At 36.4% G+C, this 24,443-nt stretch overlaps 2 protein-coding genes across 10 annotated transcripts in view; both read right to left on the reverse strand.

Annotated features, from left to right (window-relative positions):
* Positions 1–12,225, reverse strand: part of LOC106875972 (uncharacterized) — a 28,284-nt gene extending 16,059 nt beyond the window's left edge. The window contains exons 1-4 of one of the 9 annotated variants that reach the window (XM_089360034.1): positions 11,975–12,208; positions 9,603–9,694; positions 7,015–7,104; positions 3,186–3,201 (exon numbers count right to left, since the gene is read on the reverse strand). In XM_089360034.1, coding sequence (XP_089216160.1) covers positions 3,186–3,201; positions 7,015–7,095 — 97 coding nt within the window. In that variant the 5' untranslated portion in view covers positions 7,096–7,104; positions 9,603–9,694; positions 11,975–12,208. Of the gene's footprint in view, positions 1–3,185; positions 3,202–7,010; positions 8,393–8,419; positions 9,480–9,602; positions 9,695–11,954 lie in introns of those variants that run through there. The other 8 variants (XM_089360032.1, XM_089360035.1, XM_089360033.1 and 5 more) reach the window with 8 other exon arrangements.
* A 7,999-nt stretch (positions 12,226–20,224) lies between these two features.
* Positions 20,225–21,615, reverse strand: LOC149133342 (uncharacterized). Its single transcript, XM_089360619.1, has 2 exons — positions 21,610–21,615; positions 20,225–20,641 (listed from the first exon to the last, which is right to left on the reverse strand). Exons 1-2 carry the CDS (start codon positions 21,613–21,615, stop codon positions 20,225–20,227), a joined length of 423 nt encoding a protein of 140 aa, XP_089216745.1.
* Between the last annotated feature and the right edge of the window lie 2,828 nt (positions 21,616–24,443).

The raw sequence follows: 24,443 nt of genomic DNA on the forward strand, positions 1-24,443 counted from the left end.
AAAATTTAAGCAGGAAAGAAAATATTTAAAATTAAAATTTTCATGTCAATATTTGAATGATTCTTGTTCCCACAATATTACAAGAAAATTCCCACCAACAAGCTTCAATATCTTTATTGCTGAATTTTATCTTTAACATTAAAGATCACCATGTCCCCTCAAATGTCAGAAACTTGCAGTAGAAATGTTTGTGAATGTTTAGACTCATTAACAACAGAAAGAAGTCCTTATTAATGTGAATGCCAAAATTACTTGCTGCATAAGGTGGTGAGCTGGCAGAATCCTGATAAAAAAAAGTACCAGTTGAGGACAGATCAATGTAATTGACTTACTCCTTCAACCAAACTTGCAGACTTTGTGGAAATATTTTAAACCAATAATATTGGCTACATATGTAGTCCATTTACAAATTAATATCAAAATAAAGAAATAAATAATTTTTCATCAATGACAACATTTACCACCTCATTCTTCCTACAGCTTCTATGCTTTTGGAACACCCACTTACACAGTAAATTAGGTCAACTAGGTTTTTTGAGCATTTAAAAGACATTATTTTACATAAGCTCTATCTGCAAACTTCTGTGCATACAAAGTTTACCTTCTCTGTAAGCCAGTGACCCCACTTACACATGTTTTATGTCCATAATTTACATTGGGTGTGCGATATGAAATTTCTACCTATTACTTTTTTGCATATCAAAAACTGTCATTTTCCTGATGGTACCAGAATCTGTCTTTCCTTCTTACTAAAATCTTAGTCTGTTACTGGCTTTTGCAGTATCATCATCATTATCTTCTTGCACATCTCGTCTTTATTGACATTTATCATTATCAACAATATTCATAATTTTACCTGTGTATATTAGAATCTTGTTGATCCTCTTCACTTCTATCTCAGTTACTTTTCTCATCAAAAATATTAAATTCACAAACACCTTTTCTCAATATTTCTGATTCTACCATTTATTCTACCACTGAATGCCTACTCTGTTACATCAAAGGAAATGTGATAATTCTTCTTTGCACACGCTTACTTTAAATCTGCTGTTGATGTTAGTCTTCACTAACATCTGGTATAAAATATTAAAATACCTGCAAAATATGTGTAGTCACAGTATTGTGCTGTATTAGCTCATTCCCTCCATCAAATCAACAATGCATATACCTGTGCCACACATCAGATGTCAAAGTAATTGCAGAGTAACATGAGATGAAGTGCTTTTCTCAAGATCACAATGTGCAACCTGGCAATTCGAAAATATCAAGACTATGAAATATGTAAAGTTTGTTTAAATGTATTTATCTGAATCATCAACAAATTTTTAGTTCTTAAGTTAAAGAAAGAGAACCATTTATTTCATATTTCCATACACCCCTCTACACCTACCACTAGTCTCTTTAAATTCTATCAATATATACTCCCTTCATAACTAAACTATGCAGCATTAGAGGTACAGCCTTTTTTGTAGATTGCATCTATAAACTGTATCCTGTCTACCTACATTATGGAAGCAACATTTTATGCCCAGTAGTTTCAGACTGCCACTATCAGCCCATTGGTAGCTAAACCTCTTCCCTTTATCAGAGCAATAAATGGCCCCTCAACTAAAAGACTGGTGTAAGATGGAAGGGAATGCTTAGTCTAGTCCCAAACAAACATTCATATGATAAAATTAACCTGATCAACAATGAGGCTAGCAAAAGAAAGGTGTCTAAAGGTGAAAACCATGCCAAATAAATGAACAGTGGTTTGAAAGTGGGGCTCTCTAATCGCACAGCACACAATCCCCCAAGTACCAGTGGCATAATAAATTGCATTGAATCAATGGTATATAAAGTGGTTGTGAGAGAAGAAACTGGTGTTAAAAACCTTGCCAAAAAGGAGAAAGAAAGGAACAAAGAAAGATTAGAGAGAATAATTTAGTCCTACATCAAACAATTTCTCTAGTTTCAGTGGTGTGATAAAAAGTATTGATGCTGTGGAACAGCTGGTAATGGAAAGAGCATCCAGCTAGCAGTAAGACTAAAAATAACATTATGTACTTAACAACAGCAGAGTTGGTAGATTTTATTCTGTTGCTGTAGGTGCCAGATGATGAAGGAGCGTGACATGACACTGTCAAACCAGTCTAATCCATAGGAAAAACATACACAAAACAATATCCGGCGTTAGGAAGGGCATCCAGCTGTAGAAACTCTGCCAAATCAGATTGGAGCCTGGTGTCACCAGTCCTCAGTCAAATTGTCCAACCCATGCTAGCATGAAAAGCGGACGTTAAACGACGATGATGATGATGATATATATATATATATGTACAGACAAATAAGTGTGTATAACACACGTACACATGCATAAACACTTTGTTTAATTTCATGTCAGTCACCATTTGCTAATGTCATCACCATTGTTATGCCCACTTTACTATGTTTGTACATCATCATCATCATCATTTAACGTCCGCTTTCCATGCTAGCATGGGTTGGACGATTTGACTGAGGACTGGTGAAACCGGATGGCAACACCAGGCTCCAATCTAATTTGGCAGAGTTTCTACAGCTGGATGCCCTTCCTAACGCCAACCACTCAGAGAGTGTAGTACCAACATGTATATCAAAGTCACCAACCATGATAAGTGGATGTCACAGAAATAGTTCTTTTGCTCATCTCTCAATCCAGACTGAGGTGTCTCAGTTGATGTAACAACTGCATTTGTTTCTCACCTAACTTTAAATTCATTCTGTCACATACTCTGACTACCTCAACCACTCTATTCAGTTTCTTCAATTGCAGTATACATTCCCAACCTAGTACCATGTGGTTACCCAGCTAAAAGAATTTGTACCAGTGTTCATTGCCTGTGAAAAGTCTGGCAGAAGCTTCCCTCCCTATTAACACTTTGAGCCAGCCCACATCTACTTTCTTCTCTCTAACATCACTACAATATCTCCACATCTATTGTTTATCACATCAATATTAATGATGGCAACCCAAAGGTTCTCTGTCCAATGAGAGTTTCCAAGATAGTAGCTTATGACTGGATTGCTAATGTAAAATAATTGAAAAATGATAAATTCTATATTTCTTTCAAGATTGTAAAAGAAATAAGGTGCATTAATAAAGATAAATATGATTCTAATATAGTTTTTCAATCTGAAAGGTAATTTAATAAAAAAATACTTACATTTTACCTCCTGTGTCTGAAAAGGAAAAAAGAGAGGGATTTAAAAAAATATTTCATTCTTAGGGAATTTAATTTCAATGTTGTGGTTTTAAACTAGTTTTGAGTCATCCATATTGAAGTTGACTTATAATAAGAGATCAAGCTCATGTCAATCCTATCTTTTATTTAGACATAATATATCTAGAACAAAATTACTCATTGTGATCTTCCACTTTAAAGACACTACAGTATGATTTCAGCAAGATTTGGATGCTAATTTTAACAGTTTCAGCAATCATATACTTTTGTGTTAGTTTCTTGAAAGTAAAATATATGGGTGCAAGAAAATCTCATACCATTAAGTTTTGCATATTCTTTTATTCTTTTACTTGTTTCAGTCATTTGAGCACCACCTTTAAGTCAAGCAAATTGACCCCAGGACTTATTCTTTGTAAGCCTAGTATTTATTCAATCGGTTCCTTTTGCTGAACTGCTAAGTTACGGGGACATAAATGCACAAGCATTGGTTGTCAAGGGATGTTGGGGTGACAAACAAAGACACACACACACATGAACAAAACATTCAAACACTAAGGTTTGAAATAAGATGTTAATATCATCTGTGGATAAAATTTAAAATTGATGGTATCAAAAGTAGTAACATAGGTGGTTCGCAAGCAAATAGCATTAAGTTAGCTATAAAATACAAATTAGACGGGCTTCTTTCAGTTTCCTTCTACCAAATCCACTCACAAGGCTTTGGTTGGCCCAAGGCTATAGTGGAAGACACTTACCCAAAGTGCCACACAGTGGGACTGAACCCAAAGCCATGTGGTTGGTAAGCAAACTACTTATACAACCACTCCTGTTAGTCGAAACCATAATGATATCCATAGGCAGCTGATGATGAAGATATGTTGGATTGTTGGTTCAGTTGTTTGTGTATATGTGGAATAGTATTATTGGATTGTTGTTATGGCTCTGGAATAGTATTATAACACATCCATTTGATATACATATATAGTCATACATATAAACATATATATATATATATCATCATCATCATCATCGTTTAACGTCCGCTTTCCATGCTAGCATGGGTTGGACGATTTGACTGAGGACTGGTGAAACCGGATGGCAACACCAGGCTCCAATCTAATTTGGCAGAGTTTCTACAGCTGGATGCCCTTCTTAACGCCAACCACTCAGAGAGTGTAGTGGGTGCTTTTACGTGTCACCCGCACGAAAACGGCCACGCTCGAAATGGTGTCTTTTATGTGCCACCCGCACAAGCCAGTCCAGGGGCACTGGCAACGATCTCACTCGAAAATCCTACGGGAGCCAGTCAGGCAGTACTGGCAACGGCCACGCTCAAAATGGTGCATCTCATGTGCCACCCGCACAAGAGCCAGTCCAGGGGCACTGGCAACGATCTTACTTGGCTTGCCGGGTCTTCTCATGCACAGCACATTTCCAAAGGCCTCACCACCTCAGCCCAGGTCTTCCTGGGCCTACCTCTTCCACGGGTTCCCTCAACTGTTAGGGTGTGGCACTTTTTCACGCAGCTATCCTCATCCATTCTCACCACATGTCCATACCAGCGCAATCGTCTCTCTTGCACACCACAACTGATGCTTCTAATGTTCAGCTTTTCTCTCAAGATACTTACACTCTGACGGGTATTCACATTGACATTACACATCCAACGGAGCATATATATATATATATATATATATATATATATATATATATATATACTCTTTTTACTCTTTTATACTTGTTTCAGTCATTTGACTGCGGCCATGCTGGAGCACCACTTTTAGTCGAGAAAATCGACCCCAGAACTTATTCTTTGTAAGCCTAGTACTTATTCTATCGGTTTCTTTTTGCCGGACTGCTAAGTTATGAGGACGTAAACACACCAGCATCGGTTGTCAAGCGATGGGGGGGGGGGGACAAACACACACATACACATATATATATATACATATATACGACGGGCTTCTTTCAGTTTCCGTCTACCAAATCGACTAAAAAGGCTTTGGTCGGCCCGAAGACTCATATTGTCATCGAATGCTCAAAATGAGGAGTAGATAGACAACTGACAACTGAGGAAGGGTCATTCTTTGCGTTACTTGTCTTGTTTTCCATTTTTTTCTCTCATTGCTTGTGTACTGAACCCATTTGTTTTTGTATTACATATTGTTTACTGTTGGTGACGTCCTGTACGCATATATATATATACTAGCAGAGATACCAGGCGTTGCCCGTGTTACATGCAATTGAAGGATGAGACTTTTCTCTTATATTTTCGGTAAAGAACTGAAATACATATGAATCGAATTTCATCAAAATTGCACATGAGGGTTCTTTCCCTCTTTACACACCCTAAAAAAATTCTAATCATGAGACATGTATCCCATACTATTGATCTTTATGCGCAAATTCCAAAATTTCAGTCTTTTGGAACCTGTAAAAAGGATTTTGCTCCTGAAAAATGGAGCTCACGGAGCTGTAAAATGTGGGAATGCAGGCCCCTATTGGGGGTGAGGGTGTTAATGTCAACCAGAGAAGTTGAATTGTTTTTAACTTGGGTCTTATAGTATGCCTGTATATATGTGAGAGTATAGTTTTACTTTAATAGTTTCAGTATGAAATTGAAAGTATTAAAGTGAAAGTATTTGAAATTACAGTAGCGACATGTTGTTTCACTTTTGACATGTAATACTGAAATAGTGGAATAGTTTCAGTGTTAAAGTGAAAGTATCTGACATTACAGTAGAGTGATGTTATTGTTTCACTTTTGACACGTAATAGTGAAATAGGGGAGGAGATATGATATTGCTGTGGGCTCGAACTATGCAAGGAGTTAAAAATTGTTTTCGCCTAAGACACTACATGAACCCTAAGTAAGGCATGTGTTAATTTGGAATGAAATTGGTTGTGTAGTTCTGGAGTTTTTGGGATTCACACAGACACATTGTCATCTTTATATATGTGATATTTATGCACATATTCGAAAATTCTAGTGTTATGGACTGTGTAAAAAGGATTTTGCTCCTGAAAAAGGGAGCTCTTGGAGCTGAAAAATGTGGGAGTTAAGGCCTCATTGAACTTCGATTTACCACTAACGGTTATTGAATAGTATCATTGAGCACATAATATATAAAATTATACGTCGACTAATTTAATTACAGTATAATCTAATTATAGTATAATTAAATATTAAGCGGAGGTAAAGAATACGCACACCACCAGTTTTCGGCGTAACTCTAACCCTAAACACGGGGTGTGCGTATTCTTTACCTTTGCCAAAATATTACTTGCATGTAAATTACAGTTAACTGTATTACTATTAACTTTTTTTCCCTCAGAAAATATTACTTTTATTAATATTTAGCAGAAGGAATTATAAATTTAAATTTTAGAACATATTTCTTACCAGATTTTCCACCTCAATATTGGTTTGACAAAAGAAAGACAAAGAAAGGGGGGGGGGGAAGGAACAAAACCAAATAGAAAAGAAAAAGCGGAACACAAACAAAAAAAAAAGAAGAAAAAGCGGGGGGAAAAAAGAGAAGAAAGAGAAAAAAAATATATAGATTTATATAGAATGGTTAAACAAGTTGAGTTCGTAGAAATAAATCGCTGCTGATTCATTTCCTGACTGTCATATTTATAACATAAATGATAAAACAAATTACTTCGGTTTGAAAGGAAAAATCAACTTGAAAAAACAAATGTCATAAAAAGATAGTTATTTCAAAAGATGAAGCAAAAAAAACTGGATAACGAGATAAAAATACATTAATTGCCAAAGTGAAATTGTTGCATGAATTGTCATACTTACATTATCTGTCCGGTTAGGGCTCATGGCGAAGTTGCGAATAAACAACAGTGTCAGGGTAACTGCCGTTAAAAATCGTTTCATAGTGTCTTTCTGTAATAAATTTAGTCACGACTGAAATATCGATGCAGTAAATAAGAATAGCTTTAGTCAGATCATTGTCAAGATAATAACTCCAACAGCAACATCATATATTGGCGTCTATCAATATAACGATACAGTAAACAAAAATAGCTTTAGTCAGATCATGGTTGGTATAATAACATCTCCAGCAGCAACGTCATTATATTGGCGTCTGTCAGTATAATGATACAGTAAATAAAAATAGCTTTAGTCAGATCATGGTCAGGATAATAACATCTCCAGCAGCAACGTCATTATATTGGTATCTACCTTTCGAAATAAACCAGAATCAAAATCTTCAGAATAAATAGACAGAAAAATGTGCTGCTTCTATGTCCCGGATATATAAAGAAAATATTTTTTTAAACATGCTATTAATATACACTTCAAAAAAAAAAATGAAAAAAGGAGGTAAAAAAAAAAGTGGGGGAGTAAAGCAGCGGATGATGGATGACATTTCCCAGAAAAAATGGGGAGTTTAGTTGTAGCCCTCGGTAACCAGGACCAGATTTAAACCATGAGGTGCCCGGGGGATTTTGAATTCGGTGGGCCCCTCTCATACACAAGAATTAAAATCTTGAAAAATAAGCAAATTTAAATCTCGAAACCCAACTATTGCATATAATTGAATTTGACAAGTTAGTTGAGAGAGTTTCAATAAACAGCCGAAAATGTTTTAGTCTATAATTCATTTTTTCTTTTACTTGTTTTGCTCATTTGACTGCGACCACGCTGGCACCGCCTCAGAGGGTTTTAGTCGAACAAATTGACCCCAGGACTTATTTTTTAAGCACAGTACTTATTCTATCGTTGTCTTTTCCCGAACTGCTAAGTAATGGAGGCATCAACACACCAACACCGGTTGTCAAGCGGTGATGGGGAGGAGGAACAAACACAGACACAAAGACACGCATGTGTGTGTGTATATATATATATATATATGTAAGGATCTAGCTTGACCTTGCCTGAAACCAAATCCATCTGCTTGTTGCTTGTCAAAACGAGCGGTAAATCCTCTCCACACTAGATGATTGATGAGGAAACACTCGACCCCACCCCTCGGGACCTGTGCTGGTCAAGGAAAGGTCAGTCCTTTGTTTAGGGTTTGATCTACATTACTGACCGTAAGTCTATATAACAGAGAATTTCCTATCTCTTTCTCTTATGTGTCAGCTATGACCAAGGAGCAACACTCTCTCTTTTGTGTCAGCCAGACCAAGGAGCAGCACCCGCTTTTGCGACAGCCTTAACCAAGAGCAGCACTTCCCGGCACAGTTTCGATTACCTGTTGTTTTCCGCAGGAACTTCGTAGCGGGCTGTATGAAAGATGTGATATCAGATCGATATGATGTAGCCCACTACTAAATGTAGCGTGTAGATGTAACGCTTGAAGGATCTCGCGACGGAGTACCAACAAACATCGAAGAATCAACACCAAGAAGGAAGAAATATTGTTTACATAGATCTGTTCGTTTGCCCGACAAGTAGTTACAGATACAGCAGCAATTCTAGTGATAGTGACAAGGTTGGCTCGCTTGTTAGTAGTTGATAATGTAGAAAAAGGTTGTCTGTCTGTAGAGAGTGAAAGAGTGCGGAATGCACGGTGCTGACTAGAAAGGAAGAAACGATAAAGGTGGCATCGCCTTTCTTGTGGCCGAAAGCCTCTCTTCGTATGTCGAGCGACGGGCGAAGGGAAGTGGGCTACGTTTCGATGTAATGACAATTACTGTCATTGAAGCACATGGCTTTGTTTACATCTAATCGGCCTTTTCCGTAAAGGAGGGATGGGAAATGACTGGGGAAGCCTTTCTGCTTTGCATAACCACTGACTAGAGAGGAAGTTTCATAGATACAGAAGAAAGATCCAGATAGTTTCATAGATACAGAAGAAATGTTAGACAAAGAAAGAAAGAAAGAAAGAAAGAAAGCGATGGTCGGTGACCGAGAGAGAGAGAGAGAGAGAGAGAGAGAGAGAAAGAAAGTGATGGTCGGTGACCGAGAGAGAGAGAGACAAAGAAAGAAATAAAGTGATGGTCGGTGACCAAGAGAGAGAGTGTTTCATAAATACTGACTATATTTTTAACAAGTTGAAAGAACGAACCGCTTTCTTTCTTTCTTTCGATCTATGAAACTATCTGTATCTTTCTTCTGTATCTATGAAACTTCCTCTCTAGTCAGTGGTTATGCAAAGCAGAAAGGCTCATATATATAGATAGATGGCATAACTACAGATGTGTACCCCACCCCCATCTTTGTTGCCTCATAACTTCCAGAAAAATAGATATCTTTTAACGAAATTTGGAACAAATACCGCTTAGATGCTGTAGATTTAGAGTATATAGAGATTTATGGGAAAGAATTTTTCCGAAATGGTTTTTACCCCTACCTCAATGAGGCGAGGAGCGCACGTGTGTAAGAAAAAACATTTTCTAACAGAAAAGTATGCTATTAAAATAAATTTTACATACCTGTTTCTTTAAATCACTGTTGATAAAGTACTAGCAATGACCTCAGGCTCTCCAGTATTTTAAATTATAAACAAAAACAATCGGAAGTGGGGCTGAAAGAAAAACATTTTCGAAAAATTTTTTTTTAGCATATATTTATAGGGAGAAATATATTCTTTTAGGTGGACATTGGAATTAGACACTGAGGGAAAATGGCTGTAACTTTTTAATTTTTTAATTTTGGCGATTTTCGTTTTCGATAATGTGTTCTACATGTCCAGGTCGTACGAATAGCCTTCTCACAACTTAGATGTGAAAATGAACGGCTTACATTTATATTGAAACAGAAAAAGGATCACATGTGGAGTCCCCACCACGAAACTTGATATGCTAGAAATAACAGCTAAACGCGGACAATCCAAATCTTGCATTGGTCCAGATGGACTATATGTAATCTGAACCTTCCCCCCCCCTTATTTATTTCTTTTTTTTATGGAATATTTAGGCTATGGAGATTCCGATTCTGAAAAAAAAAAATTTCAAAAATCTCAAATTCAAAATTTCGATTCTCCCCCCCCCCCCCGGGTTTTATATAGATCCACACCCGGTGGAAAAAGTGAAAAAAAATAGAGTAGTAGTTGAAGTGCACCTTATATGAAATAGATATGAAGGAAAAAATGCGCTTTGGCAAACGGGGTTAGGGTTAGGGTTAGGGTCGGGGTTAGGGTTAGGTTTTGAGTTAGGGTTAGGGTAAAACTTAACCCTAACCCTAACCCTAACCCTAACCCTGACCCTGACCCTAACCCTAACCCTAACCAGATTTGGCTGTTATTTCTAGCATGTAAATAGCCTGCTTGGTGGGGGGGGGGGGGTGAAATTTTTCAAACAATTTTTTTTCAGAATCGGAATTGCTTTCGAATTTTGTTACAGGCTTTCTTTCTATTTTTTTTTAATTTTGTATTGTTCGTTTTCGAATATATGTTCTCTGGTAAAAAGCGTGAAACTCGCAGTTCAACTTTCTGAGTAAATGCAAGATTTGGATAGTCCGCGTTTAGCTGTTATTTCTAGCATATCAAGTTTCGTGGTGGGGACTCCACGTGATCCTTTTTCTGTTTCAATATAAATGTAAGCCGTTCATTTTCACATCTAAGTTGTGAGAAGGCTATTCGTACGACCTGGACATGTAGAACACAATGTTAAAAATGAAAATCGCCCGAAAAAAAAAAAAATCACCCCGTGGGGGGGCTGGCAAAATTTTTTTTTAGGGGGAATCGCATGTAGAACACATTATCGAAAACGAAAATCGCCAAATTTAAAAAATAAAAAAGTTACACCCATTTTCCCTCAGTATCTAATTTCTATGTCCACCGGAGAAATTCCATCTTATGTGGTCTTCGTGATCCCAAACGCTGTTTTTTCGAAACCCTTCTCCCCATCCCTTCGGAAAAAAATTTCCCCGCAAATTTCTTTATAATCGTAATCTATGCCATTTGAAAAGTATTTGTATAAACTTTCATTAAAAGATACCCATTTTCTTGAAAGCTATGACAGAAAAAAGTTGGGTCGCATGAATTTTCTAAACCTCCTCTGACCAATCCTTCGAAAAAATTTTTTAAAACACATCCCTATATACTCTGAATCTACAATATTTAAATGGTATTTGTTGAAAAATTCCGTTAAAATTATTCATTTTCCTGGAAGTTATGAGACAACTAATTCGAGGTGGGAGTGGAGGCATCTATTTGTAGTTACGCCATATAAATATATAGAGTTTTTACCTGTAATTTTGGATTTTATCCCTAATATATATATATATATATATATATATATATATATATATATATATATAAACTGTAACTTTTTGTATAATTAGATATTGTTAATATAACAATACATAAAAACGGGCTAGAGTTGAAGTGCTCAGCATGAGCTAGAATTCAAATTTATAGTAAGAATGGATACATAAGGGTGGAATACCACAGGAACAATACCGTATATCCAACGCAAGATTTAATATGCGTGTGTGTGTGTGTGTGTGTGTGTTCAATTCATTCTAGAATCAATAAATATATAATTTAAGTCTCTAATATGTCTAAAAAAGTAAGGTAAAATAAAGTATACAGGCATATACAATGATATAAACTTCAGAAATATCATGAATGTTTAAAATATTTATTTAAGAATATTTATAAACATGCATAGTTTCCAAGTTGTATAAACATATTTGACAATTTAAGATAATACATTACGATATATAAACGTACAGAATGATTTAACATATAATGGGTAAATATATACGATATGATATGATATTATAAATTTATATGTATTATATTAAAAACGTGTACATTAGAAAAGGGTATGTATATATACCATATCAAAAGAAAACATACAATACATAGGCAATGTTAAAAGTTTTCATCTACGGACCGTTCCTGAGATGTGTCTATTAATATGGTGTAGTACTCATATTAGAAATTAGACACTCCCTTCTTCAGGATGTTCATTGTACAGAGAGAGAGGAAAAAATAATGAATATATAAAAAGGTTACAGTGACATAATACAATATGTTAACATACATGTAAAAACAAATGGACTTAATACATTACATCATGGCTCTCTGTACAATGAACATCCTGAAGGACTACGAGCCAATAGTGTATATTTCAGCAAGTTTATTGTGCCATTTTTACCTAAATTCAACGTATATACATCCCACATATATATATATATATATATGTATACACATGTGTATGCGATAGATGTATGCTGCTTTCATACCTATACATGCATTCAAATATGTGGAGGCAAGACGGAATATACCCAAATATCATATTTATGCAAAAAGGACAAGTGGGGGAGTTACCAAGGGATAGAATTCATGCGGGGAGAGTGAATGGGGAAAGAGGATTTCAAAGAGGCAGACTGCCTTTAATCTCTACAAGAATCTACTGCAGTACACTCAATATTATATGGAACTTAATAAAATATTTTGGTAATATTCAATTATTATTAATGCTATTAGAAATATATACTAACAAATTTAGTGATAACACTCCCTCCCCTACACACACACACACACACACACACACACACACACACAGAGTGCATGCAAAACAGTTTTGTCACTTTGCAAGCACCTTGGACAAGCCTGTCTGACAGCACATCCATGCATGTAGAGTTTATTTAGAAACGGTAGCGCCCCCACCCCCACCCCCAGTAGCACTACCAGGTCAAAGACATCTGGAAATTATCCATAATAGTCCCCAACTGGTTGCTTTAAGTCATCCAATCAGACCGCTTGCAAGACCAGCAAAAGTGTGGTCTATTTTGAGTCAACAGATGGTTATAAGTAAGGAATTTCTACGATATAACCAGAGAGGAGAGAATTGTTACCAGGGATCTTTGACGCTATGGTCTGTGTTTACCCCGCCCTCATCAACATGTACAAGCTGCACATGGAACCAATGTATTTTTGTTAACAGAATTATTTATACCTCCAGAATAGACTTGCAGTTTGTCTCTGTCGATGCCTAAGGACGTCGTCGCATTTCCCCGCTACTAATCTTCTGTAAATATCTAAAGTAGAACATCCACCGATCCTATTGCCTGACTTGTAGAGGACAGTGAGTGTCTGACGACATTCTAAGTGCCAGGTGTCCAGTCTTAACCTATCCTTTTACCCAGGAGTGCAGCTGCATCAAGGAGATGAGCTGCGAAAAGGCGTGTCTCACAAATGGAGCCCACACACATTCAACTTCTAAAAATTGCTGCAGGTGGTGCAACCTGAGTGCGTGTCTGCACATTAAAATCCATGTGTCCCTTCCACAAGAATATAAACAGGATATGCTCCAATCTAATCAAGCAGTCACTGGGGCAAGGCACGACAGTCAGGCAATAAATAATGACAGAAGCAATGTAGGCACTCACCTTTTCTTCCTGACCGTTCAGGGACAACTTCTTCTCTGCCCATTTCTGGGTAAGAGAGGTCACCCTGTTTGTCACCCTGTTCGTCACTTCTTCCCAATTCTTATCTACCTGGAGGTCGGGACCAAACCAGACCCTGAGCAGTTTAACTGGCCTCTCAGTCCAGTGTCTGATATTGCTGTCCGACTGCATTGATCTGCCTCTTCAGGTGCTCAGTCACAATCCCACTGACTTGTCGGCATTGATTTAATAATAACAACAACAAGAGCACTCAGAGAGCGCAAACATCCACCAAGACAACACCAACGTCCTAGAGCTAGAGATAATTTTTAAAATGAGAATATCTGAATTGACATGAGAGCAGAGCAGGCCAAAAAAACTGCTCTATTGGGAACAGCTAGAATTTTGAGATTGGTGCTTGGATGTTGAATGTCTTCCACAATATGTTAACATCCAGGTACCAAAGCTTATAATTTGCAGAAAGATACCCTGTGAGACCTCTGACAACAGGTTGCTGTCCACTCTCACAGTATCAACCAGAGCAAGCAAGTCTGAGAGCTGTGAGAAGTAGAACAACAACAACAATAATGATTTCTTTATTGACTACAAAGGGTTTACATTAAGCAAAACATTATGGACAGTACAGATGTTGTTGGCACTCCATCGCTTACGACGTCGAGGGTTCCAGTTGATCCAATCAACGGAACAGCCTGCTCGTGAAATTAACGTGCAAGTGACTTAGCACTCCACAGACATGTGTACCCTTAACATAGTTCTCGGGGATATTCAGTGTGACACAGTGTGTCAAGGCTGGCCCTTTGAGATACAGGTACAACAGAAACAGGAAGAAAGAGTGAGAGAAAGTTGTGGTGAAAGAGTACAGCAGGGTTCGCCACCATCCCCTGACGGAGCCTCGTGGAGCTTTTAGGTGATTTTGCTCAATAAACCCTCACAACGCCCGGTCTGGGAATCGAAACTGCAATCCTATGACCGCGAGTCCACTGCCCTAACCACTGGGCCATTGCACCTCCACGGACAGTACAGAACAAAATAAAGAATGTGCGTAGGATCATTTGAAATATTTCTCTTTGTTCAGAATTGGAACATGAAACACAAGAAAACTGAAAGAACTGCACAAGTTAAACATTATCTATGTCTATAAAAGTATGTAATAAAATGGACAATAACAAGACAGAAATACTTGGCTCATGCAAAATGGTCTGGACCAGTAGTGACAGCTTTGAAATCCATGACAAAAAAAAAAAAATAGTAATCTTCCAAGGAAAAGATAAAAGAACTGACTATAGCTATGGTGTAATAACAATTCTATCTAAAGACACAAGAAAATTGCTTTTAGGCTACAATCCATTTCAGGAAAAGAAATTAACTAGCTAAATCACATATTACAAATACAATCTGTTAGTGGCACAGTAAAAATTTGCAAGTTTAAAATGTGACTTTATTTTTCTTATCTACATTTTAACAACAGGACATTGTATCTTTGTTAGAAACCAACTGCTTCCTTACAAGAAGATTTCAAATAGTTAGAAATATAAGAAAATACACGCGCACACACACACACACACACACACACACACACACACACACACACACACACACACACACACACACACATGCGCACACACACATGCATGCGTGTGCACCCCCCACCACCACCACCACCACACACAAGTGTATACATACCTACACATTTGCATAAAGTGGTTATTTTCTATAAAGAATAAATAACTAACAGGATATACTTTGAACTAAAAAAAGCAAGTTGTAGATTTTTATCATATTGGAGAAGCTTTGCAAACAACATTCATTTCCTAAGTTAATCAAGATACTTTGTAGTTCCAGTTTTAGTTTAGATTTCAGTTGTTTTACAACTTTTGCTGTTTCTTCATTTTCTTAGTAATTGTCAGGTTCTTTCTTGTATTCTTCAGTTTTCTAAAAGACAGAAAACAGTTTTTTGTCTTTCTTGTGTTTTGTGTCTATTTGTATTAGGTATTTTTGTAATCCTATGGTAGTTATTTTGTAATAGTTTTCTAGCTGTATAGGACCGCTACATTGTATATATAACCTTTCTGCCAGGGTTTTCTGAAAATCCGTCCATCCATTAGATCACCCATGGGCATTTATTTGGATGGGCAGTTATTTGTGGTTGAAACAGAATTAGTGTTCTTGTTTGCATTCTGTTTAGATGTTCATTTGCTCTGTTTGACACTAGCCTTATTTCGTCAGAGAAGTAATGTGACGCCCTTTGATTGATTACTGCTATTTGACAGTTCGTCAGCTGCACCACACCACTTGTCTGATTCGATTATATTTGTCGTTATTGCTATGTGATCTGATTTACCTCGAATATCTCAATTTGTAAAACAAGTTCTTAGTGAACGCCGATATCCAGGGAATAACCACTGTCTTGCTGTTAATGTCCTTTACATGTGTCATTAGTAATTATCTCGTTGCAAGCTTCACTACATTATTGTACAGTAAATATGTATGTAGGTAAATTCAAAGGATTTTTATTCCCAATAATGGAGTCGAAAGAAAATATATCAAAACGTGTTCAACAACCATATACCATTAGTGAAAAATTGAGAGCTATTAAACGAGTAAAAGAACATTCTGGCAATTTATCTGCTGCGTCAAGAGACTTGGGTATTGATAGAAAACGATTGAGAGAATGGTGCACAAAAGAAACTGAGTTAATCAATATGTCAGACAAGAGGAGGCACAGATCAATTGGTGAAGGTAGAGGACCAGCATATGGAGATCTAGAGATTGAACTCTTACAGTGGATTGTTGTTCAGTGTGCAAACAATATAATTGTAAATTATCGCCGTTTACAGGAATATGCTTTTGAATTGGTAAAAAGGTTTGGAATTGAAATGAACAGCTTTAGATGTTCTGATAAATGGATTTTCAATTTCATGAAATGGAATAATCTGACTGTGGGAAAGATTACATATGTTGGTCAAGCAGACAATAAAACACTTGGAGAAAATGCACAAATCGCCAGTGACTCTCTAGATATCATTCCAGTATTAACAGCAGATAAGGATGCTGACGAGATTTATAATATGGATGAAACACTTGTATACATTGACATGCTGAGTTCAACAACCATAGACTTTGTTGGCAATAAAAGTGTAGATGCTAGCCACTGTGATGCTACCAAAGCTTGTTTTACTGCTGTGTTGTGTGTTAATGCTGCAGGAAAGGTGTTGAAAACAATGATTATCCTTAAAGGATTGAAAAACGTGCTTAAAATCAAGGTCCCAAAGAATATTTGCTTAACAGGGGATCAATCACATATGAACTCATGCAGCTGTGGGCTGACAAAGTGCTTGGGCAGAGAACAGCACAACTATTCCATGCTCAAAATTCAGTGCTATTCATGGATGAATGCTCAGTGCAAAAGAAAACAGAGCTCCTAGAAGTGTTCAAATGTAGGAATACAATTCTCAAACTTATATCTCCTAAAACAACATCTTACTTGCAGCCGTTAGATGTATCAGTTATTGGTCCTTTCAAGAAAACCCTTCGTGCAGAATGGGAGAATTGGTTTTCAAATGGCAAAACGGAGTATACAAATAAAGGATATTGCAAAAAACCTTCTTATCAAGAGATAGTGAACTTTGTGACCCAAGCTGTTGCCAATTTAAATAAAGAAACTATAAAGCATGCTTTTGAATGTTGTGGAATTGCTCCTCCTGGACAGACTGTAGAACATAACCTCTTAAACTCACGCTTACGGGATGTTTTGTCGGGCCTTGAGGTAAATGTGCCAGATGCACATAATGACAAAATTGAAGAAGATGAGATACAAGTAAGTGAAATAAGCTCTGATATGAATTATGGCCAAGCAACAAATGAAGAAATTTGTGATATTTAACTTGAAGCTATTCGGTTATTATTCTACCATAAATGCCCAAAGACATTATTTGTTCATCAGAGGCTTCTGTTCATGCTTTCAACAGTTTAATTTTCAATATTTCCTAATAGATCCATTGTTAATTTCAGAATATATTTTAATATGCTACTTCTGTTAAGGCTGTTTCAGTTTCTTTATGTCTATATATCTGATAACTGAAACAATAGAAGTTCAAAGGAATTGTATAAAATAAATATGGTTTTTGAGAATATCTTTGTTTTTCCTAGGTGAAATATTTTACTTCCATATTACCACCCATGAGCGTTTATTATAGGTGGGCGATTATTTAAGCTGAAAAATAGTTTTATAAAAAGAATTTTCTGTTTAAACAGCCCTGGGCAGATTTTTGAAAAACCCCAGTTGTCAGATTTTGGGTGGTGCATCCTAAATTCTGTCATCATTATTATTGATTTCCTCTCTAGTTTGGTTAGTTCATTTAGAGTCCAGTTAAGAATATTGCAGTTGTAACTTATAACTGGGATGGCTAGAGTGTTGATACTTATTATCTTGATTTTCACATTAAGTTCTGTTTTAAGTATTGATCTAACTCATCTATAGTATTCCTTTCCTATCTTCTCTTTCATTTGTGTGTTATGCCATATTTAGTTCATTGATACCTAAATATTTGTATGTCTGGTTTTGGTCTAATTCTCTTATTTCATTTGCTTTATCTAGGGTAATATTGTTACTCCTAACTAGTTTTCCACTTTTGAAGGTTGCTTTGGTACTTTTTCTAAGCTGAATTTCATGTTTATTTCTTTCATAAATTCATGCACTGTCTGTAGTAATGTTTCCAGCTGCTTATCATTTGCAGCATATAATTCTAAATCATCCATATACAAGAGATGGTTTATTGTTTTACTGTAGCAGTTGTATCCATATCCAGTTTTGTTCAGCATGTCAGATAAATGCATCAGTGTCAAGCAGAAAATGAGTGGAGAGAGTGCGTTTCCTTGGAATATTTCTCTTCTAATGAGGATGGCTTTAGTTTTTAGGAGTCCCTATTTTGTCTGGAACTGTAGTACTATTTGCCATTTATTCATGAAATGTTTTATATATTTTATGATTATTGGTACTACCTTGTTCATAGCTAGTGTTTCCAGAATCCATGTATGAGGAATACTGTCAAAAGCCTTTCAATAATCGATCCAAGCCATGCTTAGACCCTTATTTTTCTTTTGGTTGTCTTCAGTTATGGCTTTATTGAATAATAAATGATCTTTTCATCCATATGAGCCCTTGCAGCATCCCTTCTGCTCTTCTGGAAACAAGTTGCTTCCTTCCAGATGTTTGCCCATTCTCTGTGATGTTATTGTAGTTAAGGTTTTGTACATTGTAAGGAGACAAGTTATCGGTTTGTAGTTATGTGGGTTTGCTGGTTCAGTGGATTTGAGAATTAGGATAGTTTTCCCTTCTGTGAGCCATTCAGGCATTGTCTCTGGCTCTACTAGTATCTCGTTAAATTTCTCAGCCAGCATCTTATGTATTCCTATTAGATATTTTAACCAGAAACTGGTGAACTTGTGCCTAGGTGCCTTCCAGCTGCTTAGATTTTGAAGTACCTGAGTGACAACTTCTGTTGTTAGAGGAGTCTAGAGTTGTTCAGGTGTTGTGTTTGTTATTTTGATAGATCTTTTCCAAGACTGTTCCTTTTCCAGCCATACTTCTTTCCAAAATTCTTTCACTACTTCTGTTGTTGGTGCTGCATTGATCTCTATTTTATTTTTGCCAAGTTCTTGAAAGAATCTTTTTGGATTGGAGTTGAACTCTTTGTTTTGTTCAAAGAATCATTGGTTTTTCTCATACTAGTGGATTTTTTTGTGCTTTGATGAGGATATCTTGCTTTAGCTATTCTTTTACCTCAGGTATACCGTGTTCTGTGATTTTGCATTTCCGTAATATTTTTCTTCTCTCTTGTTGCTTTGTAGTGTTGTTTGCCAACTAATTTTGCTAAGGGTTGACAGATCCCTTCTTTTATTCTCTATTTATCTCTGGATATTATTTTTCCACAGAGATTGTTTAGATTGTGATACTCCTGATTAGATTATTATTATTATTATTATTATTATTATTATTATTATTATTATTATTATTATTATTTTATTGTCTTTGCACATCTTCTAATGCTGGATATGTACTATAGTGTCAGCTGTTCACAAACAGTGAACTAAGATAACATCCCTTATTTTTCAGGCACCATCCAGAGTATTCGAGCAGTTCCAAGCAGTGCTGTTTTCTGCAAGTGTTCCACCCTTATTGCAGCTCCTATTTGTTCCATGAACTTCACAAGATTTGTACTTACTATTCCCAGGGCTCTGACAATTATTGATACTACTACCACCGTTTTCAGTGACCACAACTGTTTAACCTCCCAAGCTAACCTGTTATATCTATCAACTTTTCTTTCTTCCTTATCGCATACCTTGTTTCCACTCTTCCTAAAAGGATCGAAAATCCCCATATATCAACATGGTGGCAAAAAACTCTCTAAGTGAATCACCAAAACGAATACTTGCAGCTTCTTCCATTGAATGGTGTATTTCCATCTACTGATTTGAAGTCATTAAAGCTAGTTGCACCTGTCACATTGTGGAGTAATATTTGGAGATGAAAGAGTTCAGATTGGTGTGCACTCAGTGTAATGGTTGGGATTTGTCCAATGGTATCAGTTTTCACATCTGCATCATCTCACTTGCCTCGCTTTCTCCTTTGCCAAGACTTGTTTTTACTGTTCCATGTGTAGAACTTTGGAAAGTCTTGGTATAATATCTGTCAAGCCTTTTCATCTTGCCTATTGGTATCAAAGAAAGCCATCAATTTTGTTGTCGGTGGTCCTTTTTGCACAGCCTGGTTCACAGAAACATCGTCAAATAGTACCAACTGCTCGGCAGGCAAATGACAGAGAAGCTTCTCACCTGTAGGATGCTGTTGGTGTATGAAGAATCTATACAACTTCCAAAATGCCTCGCTTGCAGAGATGTATCGAGCATTCATGAAGTTTTCAATTTCATTAATGACTATGATTTGCTGACCACCATCAGTAGTAAAGATGACTCTATCTTGACCTTTCATTATATATTTGTATAAATACTTAACTGCCTGGACAGAGTGCACGACTTCTACGTTGATGTGAGCATCATATTTCAACGTCAAGTAGAGATTATATGGTACTATCCACGAATTATCAACCTGAAAATGAAATGAAGATCTTAAGTAGATTCAACATATAAGTTGATTTCCTATTGTCATGTTATTGGTATTTGCATACTAGTAGTGACAAAATATGTGATAAAAAAATGCGCTCCATGCTTATGTATCTCCTTTTTGTTCGACTTGTCTGTACACTTCATCCAACCGAGTCCTATTGATAGAAGCAGTATTTCTTGTTTTTCTCCCAATTGATGATTTCCGTTTTGATATCATGATGTGACATGAATAAAATAACAAATGAGCAACATAAAAAAATCTTTTGTTACATTTTAATTACCGTGTAATATAATGCACGCATATGTCATTCACTGTTTTATACATCGTAGTATGATACACAGCAGAAAAAGTTACCAGAGCAAAAATCCTAAGTGGTGACTGTGGACACGCCCCATTGCAAATGATCAGCTATTATTTTGTAAACACTGTTTCGAAACCGTTCGTGTGTTTGAAAGGAGAGATCTGACTCTCACACTCAGTGTAAGAGGCCCAGGGTGCCAAAGTTACTTCATTCAACAATATTACTTAATAGAGGGAGAAGTGGTTGGGTGGGGTGGGGCGGAGGCAGGGGAGGGAGAGGAGGTCAGACTGATCTCTGTGGGAGAAGGTAGGCTTCTCTATTCCTCTTACAAAACTTACTTCCGGGTGCCAAATTTGCCTCAATTGATGTGATGGTATTACTCGGGTAGGGGGTGGTGGTGGGACAGGGGCAGGGGCAGGGGCAGAAAGAGGTCAAGGAGGGTATAGGCCACCCTATTCCTTCTGCCAAAGTTATCTCCGGGTGCCAAAGTTACTGCAATTGATGGAATTTCTCTGAAAATAGGGAGTGGGGAGGGGCTAAACCTATATATATAAACCACCCTAGAGATCTCCCGAACACCCCTACAAAGTTTCATGCCGATCGGCCCAACCGTTTGGCCGTAATGTGAGTACAGACGGACGGATATTACGCCCATTATAGTATGATTATTATTATTATTATTATTATCAAAGAAATGTCGCTTAAAACTTGGTAAACATTTTTGTTTTCAAGTAGCAGTTGTTTCCTAGAAGTATAACTAGAGGATTGTAATACGGTTTGAGTCATGTATACACACCTACACACACATATTGTAATAAGGCATGATTCATGTATATATGCATACACACATGTGCGTGCGTGCATATGATAAAACAATGTATAATTAAAATCCTGTAATTATAGATCTAGGATGCAGCTGCTACTTAAAAACAGAAATGTTTACCAAGTTTTAAAAGACATTTCCTTAATAATAATAACAATAATAATGAGGATGGTGATGATAATAATAAAAAGATTGTTCACAAAAACTACCAGTCTAACGTTCTTCAAAACAGTTCTAACTCTAAACGCAGGTTCTGTGACACATTTGAGGAAACAATAGACCATCTCATCTCATTATTTGAGAGGGATGGAGTACTTAACCTGAAGAAAATTCTAACAGGGCCCCACTTGCAGGGTCATGCACTGATATGAGATCACTATGTTGTGCACATATAGCTGTGATGCATGTGCCTGGTGTACTCTTATCAGACAGGTAGTCATGATGCATATACTAGGCTTCATATATTTTACCCCTGTGTTACTTTGATGGTATGCACTGCTCTCTCATTTAATAATAATAATAATAATAATAATAATAATAATAAGAGTACTCGGAGAGCACAAACCTCTGGCAAGGCAATACCAACGTTCTCTCAATGATTAGCCAGAGATAATTTTTAAAATGAAAATATCTGAAATAAACTTGACTGCTCTTACAAACGAGTATAATAATAATAATAATAATAATAATAATAATAATAATAATAATAGTAATAATAATAATAATAATAATAATGATAATAATAATTATAATAATAATAATATGGACAACACTTGTAATAAGGTCGTTTGAAATATTTCTGTCAAAAGTTGGAATTATTAGGCAACTATTCACACTGGGTATGATATTAAACCACAAAAAAGTTAATACAGTTGGTGTCAAAAAAATAAACAGAAGTGAGAAAGAAAATAAGACAATCTTACCATTCTGTTAACATAAAGCACTGTAAAATAAATAAATGAAAACAGACCAAATTGAAAAATTTTTAATAAAATAAACAATGAGACCTACAAAGATTGTAAATTTACAAACACACACATATATTATTGAATAACAGGAAATATCTTGCTTATAAAAAGTAAAACATTTTACATATCAAATATTTTTTATATCTGTAAATGGTTTGTCAAAGTATTTCGCATTTCTTACTTGAACCAAAACAAGTATAAACCATTTAGCATTCAGCTTAGTCTGTCAAATGTAATGCCTATTCAAATTATTTTGAATTAATTATGCATTACTTCATAACTTCAATAATATGATTGTTCATTTTTTAAAGGCAAATACACTACAGTTACCTTGGAGAAAAAAAATCTCTCTTATGGTAAAAAGGTGTGAAAACACCCAGTTCGTTCAGTGTCACCCTCTGTAAGGAATCCCAGACATAGATGTTTCAATCTACGAGAGCAAATCAGTCAACATGTTGACTGAATTATATATAAAGCTACAGCATTATTAAGTCCATTCAGAGTTGTCTCTCTTAGGTACATCTCATTGACAAGAGTCAAAAAACTTAAAATATCAATGTCTGGCAACACTGAATGAACTGGGTGTTTCCACACCTTTTAACCATAAAAGAGATCTTTTTCTCCGTGGTAACTGCAGTGTATTAGCCTTGTAGCAGTTGAAATATGTAACAAACATATTTCAACTAACATAAATTCTGATCATACCTAAACACTGCTTTGTGCCAATGCTCCAGTAAATATGTGTGTGTGTGTGTGTGTGTGTGTGTGTGTGTCTGATGATAATAACAATTTCATAAGTAACCAGATGATGGGCTTGGTATTAATCTTCATTTTGTACAACAGTCATTTCAACCCATCCTGCTAATGTCCCTTATGGGTGGGACTCCGTTCAACATGTGTTGCATCCATTTTACAGTCTGGGTCTCATCAGGTACATCCATACATAAAGCTGTGTCTTGCTAAAGAGACACAATTTTATGTATGGAAGTACCTGATGAGACCCAGACTGTAGAATGGATGCCATATAACATGTTAAACGGAATCCCACCCATAAGAGGCATTAGCAGAATGGGTTGAAACGACCATTGTACAGAATAGAGATTAATACCAAACCAATTTTCTGGTTACTTAAGAAATTATTATTATTATCTCAACTAACACTGCAGAGTTCCTGAAGTAGATCCAATGGTAATATACCCCAACTACGGATGACACCAGGTAGCCCAAACTGTGCTAGTGCTCTACTAAACACTTCAATACACTAATTGACATATATCCATTAGTCCAAAATATTATACCTATACATATAGACATGGGACAAGTGGTGAAGTATGATCTTCAAACTTTGAGCCTCACAGAGGCAATGACTAGTAACTGAGACCTTTGGTGATATGCTGTGCTTGAGAAGACTCGTCAAGCCAAGTGAAATTGTAGTCATGGCAGATGTTGAGGTCATGTAACTGGCACATGTGCCAGTGGCAAGTAAAGAGTTCCGTTGGGTATTAGGCCTCATGGAGGCAAAGTGGCTGAGTTCCTCACAGAGGCAATGACTAAGACTTTTGGCATTATGTCTGTAATTTTTCAGATTAACACCCGCACGATTACCCATGCTTAAATGGTATTTTTTACATGCCACCTGCACAGGAGTCAGTCCAGCGGCACTGGCAACGACCTTGCTCGAATGTTTTGTTC

The sequence above is a fragment of the Octopus bimaculoides genome, chromosome 11, assembly GCF_046866305.1.
Source record: "Octopus bimaculoides isolate indiv1 chromosome 11, ASM4686630v1, whole genome shotgun sequence".
In the NCBI taxonomy this organism is placed as follows: domain Eukaryota; kingdom Metazoa; phylum Mollusca; class Cephalopoda; order Octopoda; family Octopodidae; genus Octopus; species Octopus bimaculoides.